This window comes from Austrofundulus limnaeus, unplaced genomic scaffold, assembly GCF_001266775.1.
Source record: "Austrofundulus limnaeus strain Quisiro unplaced genomic scaffold, Austrofundulus_limnaeus-1.0 Scaffold35, whole genome shotgun sequence".
Classification (NCBI taxonomy): Eukaryota; Metazoa; Chordata; class Actinopteri; order Cyprinodontiformes; family Rivulidae; genus Austrofundulus; species Austrofundulus limnaeus.
The window spans coordinates 1,130,729-1,146,904 of NW_013952437.1; the positions used below are offsets into that span (position 1 = coordinate 1,130,729).

Here is a 16,176-nt window from a genome sequence, read left to right on the forward strand (position 1 = left end):
TTTTTGGGGTGTGTCACGGTGGCAAACGAAGATGATTTTTAAGTAACTGAACCGGGAGCAACAATACAATAATTTTTTTTTTCCCAGACAGACCTTTGGACACACTGCTGTGTTCTAAAACCTCCAATCGTTGGTCCGTACGCGGTGACGTCACGTTGTTTTGCACTGCTGCCTGGGAGTGTCGGACTCGGAGGACTGAACGATTTGATAAGAGTGCTGTAGGCGTTCGGTTACATTATCACTTTATTATCAGTGGCCAGAGAAGTTGTGTATTTGGAACTTTCTGTTCTTAAACAGACAAAACAAAAATATAAAAAAACTTACGAGCTGCGGACAACTGGGAAAGGGTAAGTGAGGAGCTCCGTTCACCTCAATGAGCCGAACTGGAAATTTGTTTTGTTCTGTTTAGACATTTCTCTGCGGTTGTTTTGTTTTGTATCTAGTATGCACACGTTTCCTTTACAAAAATAGCAATAAATAAACCCACATAAATAAATACAATTTTAAAAAGCACAACTTTATGTCATGCATTTTCATTCAGTAATTAAATTTAACCAAAAATAAGAATAAAATGTACAGGAATTGAATATATTGGACATTTTAGGTTGGATTTAGCTGCTGCAAATGGTTGTGTTAGTCTTTTTTTAAAAAAAAATCATGTGACTCAAGTTGACCCTTGAGAATTTATTTTAAGCTTAACTTTTATGAAGTTGTTGAACTACACCAGCTACTTCCTGTTTGACATATTATACAATAATAAGTGCTGACACCTGGTGGTTACCATTAACTACATCTGATCATTAAACTCACACTTTTATATGATTACTCATTAAATGTTTTTTTTTTATTTTCACTGCTGAACTCATATTTACACCAAACAGTATCCAGAAGCTTTCAGTAATATTGTTTTTGCAGAAATGTTTGTATGTCACTTAAAAACTACAGTAAAGCCACATGATTTTTCATTATATACTACAGTACTCCTAATTATATATTACAAGCTTCTGATGCAAAGCAATGATTTGCAGTCACAAATAAAATTTTGCATTCATAATGTGTTAAAAACATTGTGAAGTTTTAGTTTAACATTTTAGACAACCTGTTGGCAGAGAGATGTGTTTTTGGGAAAGATGTGTGTCTTTTTGTAACAAGTGAATCTCCTTGTTTATTAAGTGATGCTAGAAATATTTAGATTTAAATCAGGATAAGTAGTGTTGCAGTTTTATCGGCTCAAACAGCTGTAACCTGACCTGTACCCGTTTCTCAGACCATGTGGCTGCCTTTGATCGGGATGACGGCCCTGCCGCACGTCGGAGGGATCTACGGCGGTTTTATTACACGCAGACAGGTGAAGACCTGGTACACGACCATTAATAAACCCTCGTGGCGTCCACCAAACGCAGCGTTCCCTGTGGTGTGGACGTGTCTGTACACCGGGATGGGGTAGGTGTTGCGCTGGCTTGGGTCTCGGCCACATGACGCTCCCTCCTCGGCTGAGGTTTTCCTTKTCGTTCAGGTACGGTTCCTACCTGATCTGGAAGGAGCTCGGAGGTTTCACAGAGGATGCCCTGGTTCCACTGGGACTGTATGGGCTGCAGCTGGCACTAAACTGGGCCTGGACTCCCATTTTCTTTGGTGCACACAAGATAAAATTGGTAAGTGTGACAGAGGAATGCTTAGGTATTATTGGGTGGGGAGATATACAAAACTTACAGGTTTTTCTGTTACATTTAGGCCCTGATTGAGATTGTTGTTCTCACGGGGACTGTTGGAGCCACCATGGTGTCTTGGTATCCCATCAGCCGCACCGCCACTTGGCTCCTGGCACCTTATCTGTCCTGGCTGTGCCTCGCCACTTCCCTCAACTACTGCATATGGAGAGACAACCCCGAGACGAAAGAAGAATAAAGAGCAATGATGTCCGTGTGCTTCCCCTTTTCTTAAAAATGCTGATTCTTTACAATAAATGTTTGACATCCAGTCACAGCTGAGCTTTTCGATTCTGCTGATATCAGAGTTAATGTTGTCATAGACCTGCCAGTGTGTGTTTGTTTGATAATACACAATGAGTTATTCAGAAACAGCCTCAACTTGATCTGCAGGTCACGGTCCTCGGCTGTTTGCTGCATTTTAAAACCTGACCAAGTGGCATTTTCCCTGTATTTTGGCCAATCTCTAAGAAATTCTCTGTTATTAATAAACTGGTTCATTTCCTTGCATATGCAAATGTTAATAAAATGATCCAAACTTTAGCTCTAATAAATGACCAGACGTCTTTAATAGCCACACTCAATATGATAATAGTTCAGGCTAATTGATGAAGTTGTACTTTTTGATCTTTTTACATGCTTTTTTTATACACCTAATCCCAAACAGGACTTGTCTTGTTCCAGAGTACACCTTGGATTAAAAAAAACATGTTTATTGGTTCCTGGTTTAGTTTTTTTTAATGCAACTATAGCTCTTCAGTGTTTGTGAAGGCATATGTATAGAAAAAAATACAACTCACAGTTATAGCAAGGATAAGCTTTATTTCCATACCCGCAAAACTAAAAAGAGAGAAAGTTATTTTTCAGGAGCTTTTTCTGGAACACCTTCTGGTGACTTGGAGGAGAATCTGTTTATTAACGTTTTCCATAAACCCTTCTTTTCTTCGTCCATGCTTTGCTGCATATTTTCTGTAAACACAAACATGGTGTAATAAGCAGCAGCTCGTTTTTAATACTTCATTCAACTGGCRTAGAGTTAGAAAGACTTTGAGGTTGTATACCTGACAAAAGCATTCGGCACTCTTCTTTTGTGATTCCTGTGAAACTTGTGTCTTGTGCACGAGGAAACTGAAACACAAATAAACATAAAAATCTGCAACTTTCGTCCACTTTATGCATATATTAGAAAAAAAATCAAATCTTTCTGACTTGTTTATGTTTGTGGACTCACTCTTTGTCTGTACACATTCCCATTAATACGGGCTAAACTTTCATACATCTGGTCACATTTCTCTGGATCTGCAATCTGAAGGGGAAATAATTAATTGCAACAAAGCAAATGATAACAACTAAATCAGTTTTTTTATTTGTCTGGACCAAGATTAGACTTTTTAAAAAATCTCATTAAATTATAATAAAGTACACCAGATTGTTTTCCAACAGTAGCTCAGGTTAGCTGCCGCACAGTTTGACCTCCTTACCTGCGTGTCTTCACCCTCGCGGAACGCAGCAGCGACTCTCTGCCGCAGAAACATTCCCAAATCACGGCCTTTCTTGGTCTCGTCTCGGGGCCATTCCTCGCACAGCTTCAGAAACCGACGATACCTGGTTGCAGACATCTTTTAGTGATGTAATATTTATACGTGCGAGCAAAGACAAGATTGACCTTTCTCGCACACCGTACTTGTTGTGTCACATCTAAACCTTCCCCCTCGTTCCGTTCCTCGCTGTCCGCGTGTGATTTGTTCCCTCTCYCTCTTTCCGGTTTAGCTCCTTGTGACTTTAGCACGATGAGCGGCTCAAACGTGAAAAAAGGCTCTTCTTCCAGGGCGATGGAGTGGATCAGCTCTGCCTGTCGGTTTGCAGCAGACAAAAATGACTTCAGAAGGTAAAATAAATGTTACTTTTATTTATTCATTGCGTTTACGTCAGGGTTAGCATCTAGCTAGCTAGCATCAGCACACCGCTCGGATTTGCCCTTGCTGGCTGTCACACTGAATTTCATTAGGAAGCCGAAACATGAAGTAATCCCACACAATAATTTMTATTGTAAATTACTTTACACGCTAAAATAACACAATTTAATATTTGCAATGGCTTACGAAACCATTTATTTTAGTCAGAAAAAACTACAAGGCTTCACTAAAAATATATCTCTTAAAAATGTGCTTGAAAAACTCAAAATATCTGTCAGATGATAAAGATTATCTGTTGTGTAAAAATACACAATGATGGATGATTGGAAAAAGTAAGTTTTAATATAGAACACAGAGTACAATAAACCAAAAGTCTTAGCTTTAGACTGCAGACTTTATTTTTAAAAAGTATAATATTTTAGCTCATTTTCTTCACTCTCAGGATACTTAGCCAAACTATAACCTCTCTGGTAAATATATGTGCTTACGAGAGGAGTTGTTAGGTGGTGTGTCGATGTGGCTGTACCAACCAGGTTAGTTTCTTCCTATAAGAATAATGTAAAATCTCTGTATTTGTTTTCTTTCTTTAGGAATCTCCTGGTGAACTTAGGTTTGTTCGCTGCTGGTGTTTGGGTAGCAAGAAATCTCTCCGATTTTGACTTGATGTCTCCTCAGCCGGTGACATAAAGTGGGCCCCGCATTGAAAACAAAACCAGGATGAAGGTGAGATGACCTAAACAGGAACTTCATAAAAATCAGTGGTGACCAGGCAGCTCAGATATGACCTACAGCTGATGTGTCAAGGCAAATTGTTTGCTTATTTGTGTCTGATGATGTGTTTTTCCATCCTTTCAGGTCTTGGACCAACACAGAAGAAATAAGGGACGAATACTCAAATGTTTCTGACTGTTTATCATTGAAGAAAAGACCCATCTGATTTACAGAAGTTATTTTGTTTTTATTTTATCTGAAAATTATTACATAGAAACGTCTTTATTATTGTGGTTTTTGAGTCCCATTGACATTACTTTTAGTCCACCCCGTTCAGTTTTTGCAGCCATGTCGGTTCAGGAGCTCTTTGTTGCTTCAGCTCGCACTTGTCTGACTGTAGGTAGAAAGTCTCTCTCAGTTTCTCAGAGTCTGGATCTTGCTGCTCAGGTCTCCGCCGTTAACGTGGGCTTGAAACCCGCTCTTCTTTACGACAGCAACAGCGCCAGCGCGGCGCAGGTCCAGCGGTACCTGAGCTCCTTGCAGTCTCTCCAGCTCGCCTCTGAATCCCTCCTCCTGCTGAACCTGAACGGAAACAGCGTCGTCGTCAACGCGGCCGCGGTCGGGTCACATCTAGAGCAGGCGCTTCACGGCCACGGCGTGGCTGTCGTCGATGTTCGCCACACGCTGGACGAAGCTGCCGTCACCAACGCTCAGAGGGTAGAGCTGAAGAGCACGATGGAGGGCTTGCTGCTGCTTCTGGAACGATTTCAGCAACTCCAAGAGGGAGAGGAATCCCTCCGTATTGACGAGGAATGTGAGGAGTGGAACCTGTGCACGGTTTTTGGCTTTTTGCTGGGTTTCCCCGTCGCCTACTGGTTCGATCAAACGGAGAGCTTCGAAAACTGCCTGTCCATGACTCCCCTGACGGTGATCACGGCCTCAGCCACGTGGCGGGTGGGCGGCGCCGGTCACAGAGCTCGTCTGTATTCCTTCAGCATCCCCGCTGCTCTGCAGGAGGAGACGCGGTCCGAGCTGGAGAACTGGAGGCTTCGTCTGCTGGAGAGATTTGAGCAGCAAACCGTCCTGAAGGATCTCAGCATCAGTCAGTCCACAGTCACTCTACCCTCTGTCACTTTGTGATGCAAATTAAAAAAAAAAGTCTTTTAAAAGGAAAATGATGTTGGATGATTTTGTCTGAATCAAATCTAGTGATCGCATGAGAAAACACAACCAGCCCCTCAGAACTTGGCTAGTTTTATTTGACCTTACTTTTAAAATATAATACAGGAAAATAAATGCAATGTGATCATTTGAACTGATACCAGTTAAAGCACTTCGTATATAAAGTTTAGTGTTTTCTAAAAAATGTCAGTTTGACATTTAAAACAGTTTCTTGTAAATAACCCGTTTGATTAAAAGCAGCATCAATATGCTGGTGTAAAATTACAATCAGTTAATCCTGAAAACCAGAGGTTCTCAAACTGCGGTCCGCAAAAGGTATCTTGGGGACCCTCAAAATTTTTTTACTAAAATGATAATTTGGTTTTTATTTTTAAAAATGCATGGAGAACAATGAACTAATAAAACACATAATAAAATTAATAAATATATATATATATTCCCATGGCATTTAGGGGTTGAAATGACAATATATTATATTTTAAAACGGTATGGGGTTTATGAGGGGGTCCCTGGAAAGTTTTTTTGCCCTTATAAGGGGTCCCCAGACCAAATGGCTTGAGAAGCCCTGCTGAAAACATCCTCCAGTGCACCTGGAGGTTTCATCGCAGTGTCAGAGAGGCTGAAGTTCTGACAGCACGTCACCACAGCGGCCGCTCACTTTCAGCTCAGCCAGGTGGTCTGCTCTGGTGGGTCCGATGTTCAGAATGGCCACTGGCATCTTTCTGTCGCTCGCCGCCAGTAAAAACCTATATCCCGAGTACACCTGGTGGACAGGCAGAAGCTCACCTTAAATGCCAAGATCCAGACTAAAAATAAAAAAAGCGTTACAATCCAGTGACGGCTGTTTGTCGTCTACCTGTAAGGACGATCCTACAACCAGCACGGAGTCTGACTCTGCCAGTCGGTCGTGGACGAACTGGACCGTCGCTCTGTTGACGGTGTCGCCGAAAAACGTAACGTCTGGCTTCAGTATCCCACCACAGCGCTCGCASGGGGCGACTCTGAAGCCGAGGACCTGCTCCTCTTCTAGGAGGACGTCGCCGTCCGGAGCCACGGCGCCCGCCTGAACTCTCCACGCCGGGTTTAGAGAGATGAATCGTTTCTGTAGGTCCTCCCTCGCTGTGATGTCGCCACAACCCAGGCACACCACTCTGCAAAACAAAAATACATATTTTAATAAAAAAATCACAACTTCAGTGGTTTATAATAATAAAATAAGCCAAATTAACAGATTCTAAAATATTTTGTGTGGTAGTAGCTGAGACTGATCCTCACCACACATTGTGAGCACAAGATCTTTGTTTAAATTTCTGCCAGTGTTTGCAGTCAACCCTGTCTGTTAGCAAAATATCTTTTTAACAGCTGGATGGATTGTAATGAAAATTTCAGGAAATAACCACTGGATGCAAGCACAACTGATTATCTTACAGCTCAGTCAGCTGAGCATATTTTGAGCCAATATTTGCTGTGGTAGTAGTTGAGAGTGATGTCACCTGTGGGAGCAGCCGTGGAGCTCCGTGAGCCGCTTCTGTCCTGCTTTTGAATGCAGAGAATCCACATTCTGAGTGAGCAGCCAGTGCAGCTTCTCCCCGTCCTCCCAGCTCCGTAGCACCCTGTGCCCCCGGTTCGGCTGGTGGGAGGAGAACTGCGGCCACCCGACAAAGTTCCTGGCCCAGTACCGCTGGCGGGACTTGTCGCTGCGGGTGAACTCCGCGTGCTGCATGGGTCGCCTGTCCGTGCGTGCGTAGAGCCCGACCCCTTCCGAGCGGTAGTCCGGGATGCCCGACTCGGTGGAGAGACCCGCTCCGGTGATGACGAACATTCGCCGGGCTCGGGCCACGAAGTCCCGCAGCAGCTCCAGGGAGGGGGCGTCCGTGGAGCTGCAGGCGGGGACGAAGTTCGGTTTCCCCGCAGGGACCGAGGAGGCTGTCCTAGTTGGAGGAACTGCCCGCCACGGCAGTCTCATCTGCAGCAGGACAAACTATGTTATTAAAAACGGACACAAAATTTACATTAGACAAGGAAATTAAAATGTCAACTCACTGCAAGGCTGAAGTTGTACGTTTCAACCGTTTTTTGTGTTAAAAGCAACGAAGCGCTCACATACCGATAAAACGCGGAAACGTTGTTAGCCTAACAGGAAGTACTTATTTCAATGCAACACCAAACACTGCCACGCTGCAATCTGGGAGTTGAGGCTCCACCCACTTCAGTATAAAAGACCGATATATCCGATCGCCTTTCGTTGTGACATATCAAGTCACATATCGGGGTCTCTGTAGATAAGTGGCGTGTCACAAGGAAAGGCGATTCTAAAGCAACACACGTGATTTGACGGACTTTGTTAAAGGGACACACCTGACTGGACAGGCAAAAAAGGGGCGATACCGTATGGCACCATCTGATTGGACAAGAACAAAAGGGGCGTTACTGTACGGCACCACTTTTTCTGGAGAACCATACTTGGGTCACATTTCTCCTGGTTAATGTTGGGGTCAGGGTCAGGCTGAGATCAAGCAGGCTCTTAGGATACCGTCATGTAGGCCTTGTAGCCCACAGTGTTTATGCTTTTGACACGCCTAGTCTTGTGACACGCCCACTTCGATTCCGCAGACACCCCTACTTGGTCAAGGTTGTTGCCCCTGCTGTCTCTCTGTTTTTCTGAATTTACCACAGCACAATGGTTCATAATAAAGTGAGATGTTGCGTTGTTGGCTGCATTACACCACATGTGTCGATGTATACTCTTCCAGTCTCAGAGAACAGAGATGCGTGKCTTTCTTTTATTTATAATGGCAGTGTCCCTGCGACATTACCGAAGAAAGTTAGAGTTTGCGCAGCTCATTTCACAACAGAGTCCTTTCAAAACTTACAGCAGTACTTGACCCGATTTGCACAAAAACTTCTGCTGAAGGAAGGTTCTGTTCCATCTATTCGACAACGTTCTGCAGATGACGTTAATGTAAGTACAGACTGTGATGTCTTTTTAATTATTTATTACCATTCTGTATGAACACGTTTTCTCACGTACCTCTATTGTTTAGCTTTAGCCTTGTGCTAACGGAGAGTTTGTGTTCACGGCTTGATCACGGTTTAGCGCAGGCTATTGTTTATCAATAGTTTGTGTTAAATGAGAAACCGAAAAAAATATAAACMTCCACACCTCTTTTTTGACTGAGGCTCAAAGTTATCTGACAAGCAGTAAAAAATCTACAGGAAGAAGTAAATAAAAATAGGCCAAATTTGAATGGAGATRGGCGGCAATGAAGAGCGGTGAGAGCAGGACTTTATTAATTTGATCTGTGACTTTGACAGGTTTGGATTTTATAGTGAGTGTGTAGCTTTKAGTGTTAACTCTTCATTTTAGCCAATTTTAGTGTGTTTTAACTCAAAACAATGAGGCAATTCTTTTTAAACAAGAAGCACGGAGGTCTGCAGAGGCAGAACGACAACACGTGTCTTATGTCTCTCCTCCCACTCTTACAGTCAGAGAAAAAATATTTTTTCTCAGGATGTGCTTTTTTACGTGAGAAGTGCAGTCCTACAGCAACTTTTCACCATTTTTCCTATTTTCCACGTAGAGGAACTCATTCTAGTTTCCCCCAAACCAACATGTCAGCCTCCATCTACAACATGGTCACGTGACAAAGTACCCGGCTGTTCGCTGCCTCAGTGTCTCATCTGCCAGTACAGTGGGGCTAAACTCAAAACAATTAGGAATCACTGCTAGGTTGTGTTGACATGTTGTCTTGGCTGAAATATATGGTCACAAACTTTAGTCCGGCTGTGATATAATTATGATTTATTACAATTTAGATATAATTGTTCTGTTATATAACATCTTTCATTAAGCATAACAGCATTTTTATTTCTGTCTGTTATCTTACAGGCTGTAACATCTACAAGAAGAGACGTCGCTTGCCAAACCGAAAATGAACAACAACAACAACAACGAACTGTGGCTACACAACTATCTCTGCGAACTCTTCAGCCCAACTTCAGATCCAAAGGTGTGTAGCTTGGACTTTATTTGACTAAATATAATTGTATTTTACTCTTAAAATTACTTTGATATAATAATAATCAACACATATATAAACATTTAAACTCAGCTCAACATACTGTGCACAAATGTCAGACACCCATTAGTGTTTTTCATCATACCTTTTTAAATGAACAGCTATATTTTAGTCCGCTTCTTTTCCGTTACGGGTGCGTTTTTGACATTTTCTGTATCTGACAAGATGTCAACGCTACTGTGTCAACCAAAGAAGTTGGAGTTGGCGTGCCAAAAATTCCCTTCTCTGCACATCACACAGTCGTCATGTCTACTCCTATAAAGACACCTGGTCTGGGAGGGCACGAGCTCAGTGTTGATTCCTGAAGAGCTGGACCCCACCTATGATGCTGATGCACCTGTCACTGACTAATCCACATCGGCATGCAACATTTGGTAAGGGTATATAAATATATTTATTTTAGAACTTGGCCACTTTTTATGAAAAATATATATTTTTAGAAATGACACAAAGTATGTACGAAATGAGTGAACTGACTGTTTAATTATACACAGGTTATGTTGATGACTTGGTGTGTCTGATTATGGGATCAGTCTTTCAAGAACCGGAACCATATCGTGTAGAGCTGCTCCAAATACAAGTCCCTCCAGTCCTGGCTGCTGAGTATGATCATCTAGAAATGGAAGAGGTGATCAGTAAGTTTGTCTCACGTTTCAACCAATCAGAGGCAGTCTGAAGCCGATGTACTGTCCTTGGCGGTCAGGAAACTCGAGACGAACCCGCAGGACGACACACGAGAGGAGAACTACTCTGATCCTGCGTCCAAGAAATCCCCAACACTAACTGATGAAGCCTCCATAGGCCATAAACCTATAACGACTGAATGAAATAATTATTAGTTTGTGTAATAAAAATTATATTTTAAAAAAATGTGATAAAATTTTTATTTCCTATTGCTTCATATCAAGAATAGGCATTTAATTCATTTTGTTGCATTTTATAGTACTATTATGCTAGACAATTATTGATTTATATCCATAAAAATTGAGAAAGAATGAAAAAATGTACAACAGGTCGCCCTATACCATATGTTATGGTCATTGATAAAAACACCTAATTTAACATCTTGGATGGTTATATCTGTTAATCATATATGACCACAAATAAACTGGTGAAGATCTCTCCAAAAAGATTGTACAATTTAACATGGAAAACAGATGATCCAAATCCTCAACTACTCTTTCACAAAACACACACTTATCTACACACTTGATTTATAATTATTTCAGAGACRGATTCTTCATTAGTCTAGTTCTATCATCCTGCTTTTAAACTCACTGCTACAGCTGAGATAAGGTTAATTGATGTGATACAGTTTATCACATCCAATGACTTTAAGGGTGCCTTTTACTTTTATATTGTTGATTTATTTTTAATTGTAACAGGCCATTGTGCCAAATAATGACCCTCAACTGTATGTTTAAAACTAATATTAATAAATTTACCCAATGAACATGTGCAATATTGATAACCACCAACAGTGAATTTAGAGGGGTGTTTAATTTTTTTCTGATTTAGTGATAGGCCTATWTAACTAAAAGGGACAGAGCATCATGCAGCCTTCATGACATAAAACAATAGTGTTATGGTGACAAAAAAATACATTTGTCACCATAAATCCAAAAGTTGACACCATAAGTCAGATTACATAGGCATATGTTCTGTATTTAAAGAAAACCATCACTTCCTTGTCTTGATGTTTCAAAGTGTTAAACACTGCCACCAACTGTTCAGGAGGATTATTACACCCCAAAATTTGTTCCACTGTGGGTGTGTACAGCAGGGTGGCCAATGGGGTGAACAAAGATTTGTCTGTGGTGGCCATGGCCACCCCTGGCCCCACCCGTGTACAACTCTTACTGTAACACTGGATATGGAAATATTTAAAAAGTGTTCACACCCTACGTACACAACACTGCGATATAATTTTAAAAAGGTGGTAAAAAAAAAACTAGTAAAATGTGTAAAAAAAACCCTTTTCCTCTGTTTTCTCATTAAATGTGTAACAATTTTAAACAGGATTTTCATAAACAAAAGCATATGACTTATTTCATTCTTTTAAAGTTTTTAATTATTTACTTTATATTATTTTGTACTTTTGCAGGACACAAAGGTTATACATGTTGGATGAAAACAGAAAACACGGCTTCATTCAGTTTGGATTTTCATAACAGTGAAGGTCGTTAGTCTTCAGCCATAGAAACGTACGTGTGGATGATGAGCTAACTGATCCGAGAAGCGCTGAGGGAACTTGAGTATTTTCCGTCCTCTTTAGAATATACTGCACACGTCTTTGTTACAAAACTCCAAGATATCTGTCGTGAGGGAAAATGAACAAATAGAAATTAGAAACCCAACGTGCACAACAATCGTGTGGTGCGTCCCGATTGTGGTCGTACCAGAGAATGTGCAGTTGAAGACGGTTTCCAGATGAGCGTGAAACTGCTCTCCCAGGATGGAGTGGTAGTCCATGTGGCTCGTGTGAACAAAACACCGTGATGCATCTTTAAACAGCAGATCACTTTCTCCGTACTGATGAGACTCGAAGAGCTTGAACTCTGTGTTTGGGTTGGCTGCCAGCGTTTCCTGTGCCAAGTTTTAAATAGTCACATTTAATTTCAATAAATAAACAAATACAATAAAAGCTAATAAAAGGGTAAACAAACTATACAACATCGAGCAGAAGCTTTTTCAAGTAGGAGCTAATGAATTGTTGATCTCAGCAGGATTTAAATGAACACAAATCTTCATTCAAACATAGCTGACCTGTGATTTCATGAGGAAGTCGTACACTCGTGCAGCGAGCACCGGCCGGGTCATGACTGTGTTTGGTGGTATGGMTCCCAGGTTACAACTCTCCCACTCTGACAGGGCAGCACGACGCCCGTCTGAGCATAGCAGCTCAAAATCAGACGACGTCCAGCCCTCTGCCCACCCGGTGGAATTCAAACCTGAGCGGAAACAACACGAAATGACCACCGGCGACTCGACAGATGTGCCACTACTGTGTCATATGCATTTCCTCACTGAGGATGTTGGTGTGGAGGTTGTGCTGCTCCAGGAAAGCCACGTCACCGTAGCTTTTCCCACTTGGATCTCCAACCAGACATCTGAATAGTGAAAATAGGAGTAAAAAGAATAGAGGATTAAAATGCTCAGTTTATTCCCTGCAAACATCATAAAATCAAAAATATGAGACTTTTGCTGGCAAAATAAGTCACATAATTCTCCATTTTAAAAGCTTCAAAATTATATATTCACAAAGAAAAAAAAACAAGGAAATGTGTTTTTGCTAGATTTTTTCTTTGTTGTAACAATGCAGTTTGATAGAAGATCTAGCTAATTTTTCATGAGCGTAACCCACATACTAAGCTCTACAGCTCATCCCCCAAATACACGTTCCTTACAAATGTGGCACAATTTAAAAGGGAAACTAACAGTCTTCCTAAGTGTATAAGATTTGTTGCCAAGAAGCATTGTTACAACAAAGAAAAAAATGTACCAAACACAAAAGTCCTTACTTTTTTAAGTTTAGTTGATTGAAATTTGGCTATTTCCCACCTGAATAACAATAAGCTAGTTTTATTTATGAGAGTGCCAGTTTGAAAACTTGATTTCTTATAGAGTTTGAGGGATGTCATCGAGAATTGCAGCCATTAATATAAAAAMAGTAATCACAAAGCTTCACAATGACCAGAGAGTGGCAAATAAAAATGGTCAAGTACAAAAGAAATAAGGGTTATAAGACAAAGGCTTCTTTCTGAAGACATTCCTGTTAAGAAAACTTTGATTAAAAAAGGTAGATAGGAATAATATAGCATCRTCAGTCAGTGGTGGATGTAGGATTTTTCTGAGTAAGGTGCCATCAAGGGATCACAATATTCATAGAGGGGCCAAGTCTTTGTTCAGCATCCTTTCACACAAATCCCCAGTTTTGGTAAGGTGTTTACATTTCACCAGTCGTACATGTTCAAACACTTGTAATGTAATGTATTTTTTTATAGGGTACCACTTTACAATAGGCTCCCCTTATAGATGGATTTTAAATATTTTATAGATAGGTTATTAATTCATCTGTAAACACTTTATATATTATTTAAAAAGTGTTTATTATGCGTTAATTAAGGTAAAAAAGAGACTAAACTGTCTGGTTTCTTTCCAAACACTGAGCCAAATCTGTTTGTATATTAAACATTTCAGACTAGTTTACTACCTTGTAAGCACAATAATGATTAGGAAATGCATATTTTAACATATAATAATGTACTGCATTATAAATATCCACAAATATTAAAGGGATCCCAATTGTACAGTATAAAACTGTACACTATTTTAGATTGGGTTGGATTATTTGGTATGTTAACATGACTTTTTTTAGTTTTTTGATACATCATCATTGTTGATAGTAGTTACAGGTTTGAACAATAATTTCAAATAATGATTATCAACACTAAATTTCAAAAATGATTTTTCACATTAAAGACTAACTTTTGGCATTTATAAATGTTTATTTGTCATTAATAAATAGTGTACTGTATTACATTTTATGATAAGCCTGCTTTTGACAGTTCTGAATAGTTAWAATGCAGTCATATACAGTACAATATTAATATGTTAAAATACGTGTTTCTTATCGTTATTATGCTTAAAATGTAGTAACCCAGTCTGAAATGTTTAATAAGCAACTTTAGATTTAATACGTAGGTGAACAGATTTGTCTCATTATTTGGTAAGAAACTGGACAGTTTCATCTTTATCGTCCTTAATTGTTACATAATAAACACTTATTAATGATTTATAAAGTGTAAACTTTACAGATGAATTAGTAACCTATCTATAAACTAAGCCTTCTAATAATAAGCCTTAATAAGCCTTCTATAAGGGGAACCTTATTGTAAAGTGGTACCAAAAAAGGCGTGTACAGTAAATTCTCAGTCAATTCCCAGTTTTTCATACATAGATAGAATACTCTCAAACACATAACGTGTGAAAAAATCCAACCATCATTTGTCAGATGAAAGCCTTTTTTGTTACAGGATTGTTCAAATTTTCTTAAGAAGAGAAGACTTCTGTCAGCTTGATTCATTCTGGACTTTACTATTTGACTCATTAGAGCCTCTAGTGTTTGAACCTGGAACTGCATCCACCATCATCACTCCCAGGTTAAGGACAGATCAGTGACAGGACAGGGGCACTTCAGGGGGCCAATGCCCCTGTGGCCCCGCCCCTAGAACCGCCCAATCAGTAGATGGTGTCATTATAGGCTTTTACTCAAATCTCAATTATGACAAAAAGCAGCATTTTTACTGGATTCTGTGTTCAATCATTTTGCCAGCACAGATTACATCTTTTCTTTGTTGAGGCATCTCTTTAACCAACAGGTGAACAAAAAGACCCTTACCTTAAGGCGCCCATGTTGCCATAGTAACGCTCATTGTGGTTGTCCGTGCAGCGTTTGGTTGCAGCCTCCCCCGTTCCTCCCATGCACACCTTGCACAGATTCCCCGTAGAGCCAGGAAGACAGCCTTTCCAAAACACTTCATTGTACACTAGCAAAAACCAAAACAGTGTCACAGACTGCAGTTCACTGAGGTTTGATATAAAAGATAAAAGGTGAAATGACAACAAATCACCAGGATGAGCTGCAAAAATTAAACGTTTCAGAACCCAGCTGAGTTGAACAAACTGTGACATTTTAGAGTCCGTACCTTGGTTTGGATCACAGGGGGTGCTGACGTTGTGCTCCAGGCTCAGGGAGTGTCTGTACGGCAGCAGCCAGCCTGCAGGGCTGTACATGTGGCCGTGACACGAGCGCCGGCCTCTCAGATTCCCCAGGAACACGTTCCTGCTGGAGCGCTTCGCTACCGCTACACCCACGACCGAGGGGAAGACTGGGAGGAGACAAACATCGAGGGTGGGGGGGGTGTTCCACGTAAAGACAACAGCAGCAACAAACACCGTCACTTCAACACGTTACTGCTGTTCGTCTTCACCTCACCGTCTGTCTCTGGATGAGCTGATCCTTCGGCAAAAACGCACGTTCTTCCTGATGGAAAACCACAAGTTAATGAGACAGCTCAAAACAAAGTTCTAAAGGGATCCATGATTAGTTGTAACATTAGACTTTATTTGATAAACATTTATTTTAACTGTAAAATAAAGACTGTAAAAATACTGTAGGATGTTTAGTTTCTATAATTTTTAAACTAATAGTTTAAAAATATATTACATGGAAGGGGCCATTTTATTTACACGCAAAGCATTCTGGGTAAATGATGACGTGGATAGGTCCTCGGTGTGAGCGAGCTATATCCATCCTGAAGGATAATCTTGGACAATATCTGACCATCGACTCTTTTAAATGAAACCAGAGAGCGTTGACAGAGAGGAGRAGGTAGAAATGACTCAGCCTGTAACTGAAAATATGGATGGAGGACAACAGAGCTGCTTCATGGAAGAAGAACCTCAGCTTAACCTTGTCTTTGAGCTAGTGCCTTATACTGTATGTATTAGCTCGGTATTAGCGCAACAAACTAACAAGCTAAACTGAGGTCCTCCATCCATATTTTCAGTTACAGG

At 40.6% G+C, this 16,176-nt stretch overlaps 6 protein-coding genes and 1 long non-coding RNA gene across 10 annotated transcripts in view; 4 read left to right on the top strand and 3 right to left on the bottom strand.

Annotated features, from left to right (window-relative positions):
• The window catches only part of tspo (translocator protein), an 11,245-nt gene extending 8,970 nt beyond the window's left edge, over positions 1-2,275 (top strand). Inside the window, exons 1-4 of one of the 2 annotated variants that reach the window (XM_014006294.1) lie at positions 1-347; positions 1,268-1,443; positions 1,517-1,655; positions 1,735-2,275. In XM_014006294.1, the coding sequence (XP_013861748.1) occupies positions 1,271-1,443; positions 1,517-1,655; positions 1,735-1,908 (486 nt within the window). In that variant the 5' untranslated portion in view covers positions 1-347; positions 1,268-1,270 and the 3' untranslated portion in view covers positions 1,909-2,275. The remainder of the gene's footprint in view (positions 348-1,267; positions 1,444-1,516; positions 1,656-1,734) is intronic. The other variant, XM_014006295.1, reaches the window with a different exon arrangement.
• Positions 2,276-2,511: 236 nt separating this feature from the next.
• Positions 2,512-3,419, bottom strand: uqcc2 (ubiquinol-cytochrome c reductase complex assembly factor 2). The gene is made up of 4 exons (XM_014006301.1): positions 3,191-3,419; positions 2,941-3,015; positions 2,771-2,837; positions 2,512-2,678 (listed from the first exon to the last, which is right to left on the bottom strand). The coding sequence occupies exons 1-4, from the start codon at positions 3,326-3,328 to the stop codon at positions 2,566-2,568; spliced, it is 393 nt and encodes a 130-aa protein (XP_013861755.1). The 5' UTR covers positions 3,329-3,419; the 3' UTR covers positions 2,512-2,565.
• Positions 3,420-3,449: 30 nt separating this feature from the next.
• On the top strand, positions 3,450-4,617 carry tomm6 (translocase of outer mitochondrial membrane 6 homolog (yeast)). The gene is made up of 3 exons (XM_014006306.1): positions 3,450-3,597; positions 4,216-4,348; positions 4,481-4,617. Exons 1-2 carry the CDS (start codon positions 3,500-3,502, stop codon positions 4,310-4,312), a joined length of 195 nt encoding a protein of 64 aa, XP_013861760.1. The 5' UTR covers positions 3,450-3,499; the 3' UTR covers positions 4,313-4,348; positions 4,481-4,617.
• On the top strand, positions 4,494-5,511 carry cunh1orf74 (chromosome unknown C1orf74 homolog). The gene has a single exon (XM_014006275.1). The coding sequence runs from the start codon at positions 4,685-4,687 to the stop codon at positions 5,474-5,476; it is 792 nt and encodes a 263-aa protein (XP_013861729.1). The 5' UTR covers positions 4,494-4,684; the 3' UTR covers positions 5,477-5,511.
• Positions 5,512-6,005: 494 nt separating this feature from the next.
• sirt4 (sirtuin 4) lies at positions 6,006-7,775 on the bottom strand. 2 transcript variants are annotated; one of them, XM_014006270.1, is made up of 4 exons: positions 7,626-7,775; positions 7,012-7,499; positions 6,375-6,669; positions 6,006-6,281 (listed from the first exon to the last, which is right to left on the bottom strand). In XM_014006270.1, the coding sequence occupies exons 2-4, from the start codon at positions 7,482-7,484 to the stop codon at positions 6,129-6,131; spliced, it is 921 nt and encodes a 306-aa protein (XP_013861724.1). In that variant the 5' UTR covers positions 7,485-7,499; positions 7,626-7,775; the 3' UTR covers positions 6,006-6,128. The 2 variants fall into 2 exon arrangements, with proteins under 2 accessions (XP_013861724.1, XP_013861723.1); XM_014006269.1 differs by having other exon boundaries at positions 7,012-7,484; positions 7,562-7,774.
• A 269-nt stretch (positions 7,776-8,044) lies between these two features.
• Positions 8,045-10,467, top strand: LOC106516115 (uncharacterized). Its single transcript, XR_001310062.1, has 4 exons — positions 8,045-8,480; positions 9,408-9,528; positions 9,763-9,971; positions 10,092-10,467. It is a non-coding gene; the product is annotated as an uncharacterized LOC106516115 (long non-coding RNA).
• The window catches only part of sxph (saxiphilin), a gene marked incomplete in the record, with an annotated part of 12,030 nt that continues 5,915 nt past the window's right edge, over positions 10,062-16,176 (bottom strand). The window contains 8 exon segments of one of the 2 annotated variants that reach the window (XR_001310061.1): positions 10,062-10,210; positions 11,806-11,912; positions 11,997-12,183; positions 12,364-12,548; positions 12,625-12,707; positions 14,999-15,146; positions 15,306-15,488; positions 15,596-15,643. Coding sequence is in view for 1 of the 2 variants with exons in the window: in XM_014006230.1 (XP_013861684.1) it covers positions 11,869-11,912; positions 11,997-12,183; positions 12,364-12,548; positions 12,625-12,707; positions 14,999-15,146; positions 15,306-15,488; positions 15,596-15,643 (878 nt within the window). 2 annotated transcript variants of the gene reach the window in all.

Coding starts and splice junctions, on each gene's coding strand:
- uqcc2 (XM_014006301.1), bottom strand. CDS start 3,328: ATGTCTGCAACCAGGTATCGTCGGTTTCTGAAGCTGTGCGAGGAATGG. Junction 3,016..3,190: donor GCGAGGGTGAAGACACGCAG/GTAAGGAGGTCA, acceptor TTTCCCCTTCAG/ATTGCAGATCCAGAGAAATG. Junction 2,679..2,770: donor GTGCCGAATGCTTTTGTCAG/GTATACAACCTC, acceptor TTGTGTTTACAG/AAAATATGCAGCAAAGCATG.
- cunh1orf74 (XM_014006275.1), top strand. CDS start 4,685: ATGTCGGTTCAGGAGCTCTTTGTTGCTTCAGCTCGCACTTGTCTGACT.
- tomm6 (XM_014006306.1), top strand. CDS start 3,500: ATGAGCGGCTCAAACGTGAAAAAAGGCTCTTCTTCCAGGGCGATGGAG. Junction 3,598..4,215: donor GACAAAAATGACTTCAGAAG/GTAAAATAAATG, acceptor TTCTTTCTTTAG/GAATCTCCTGGTGAACTTAG.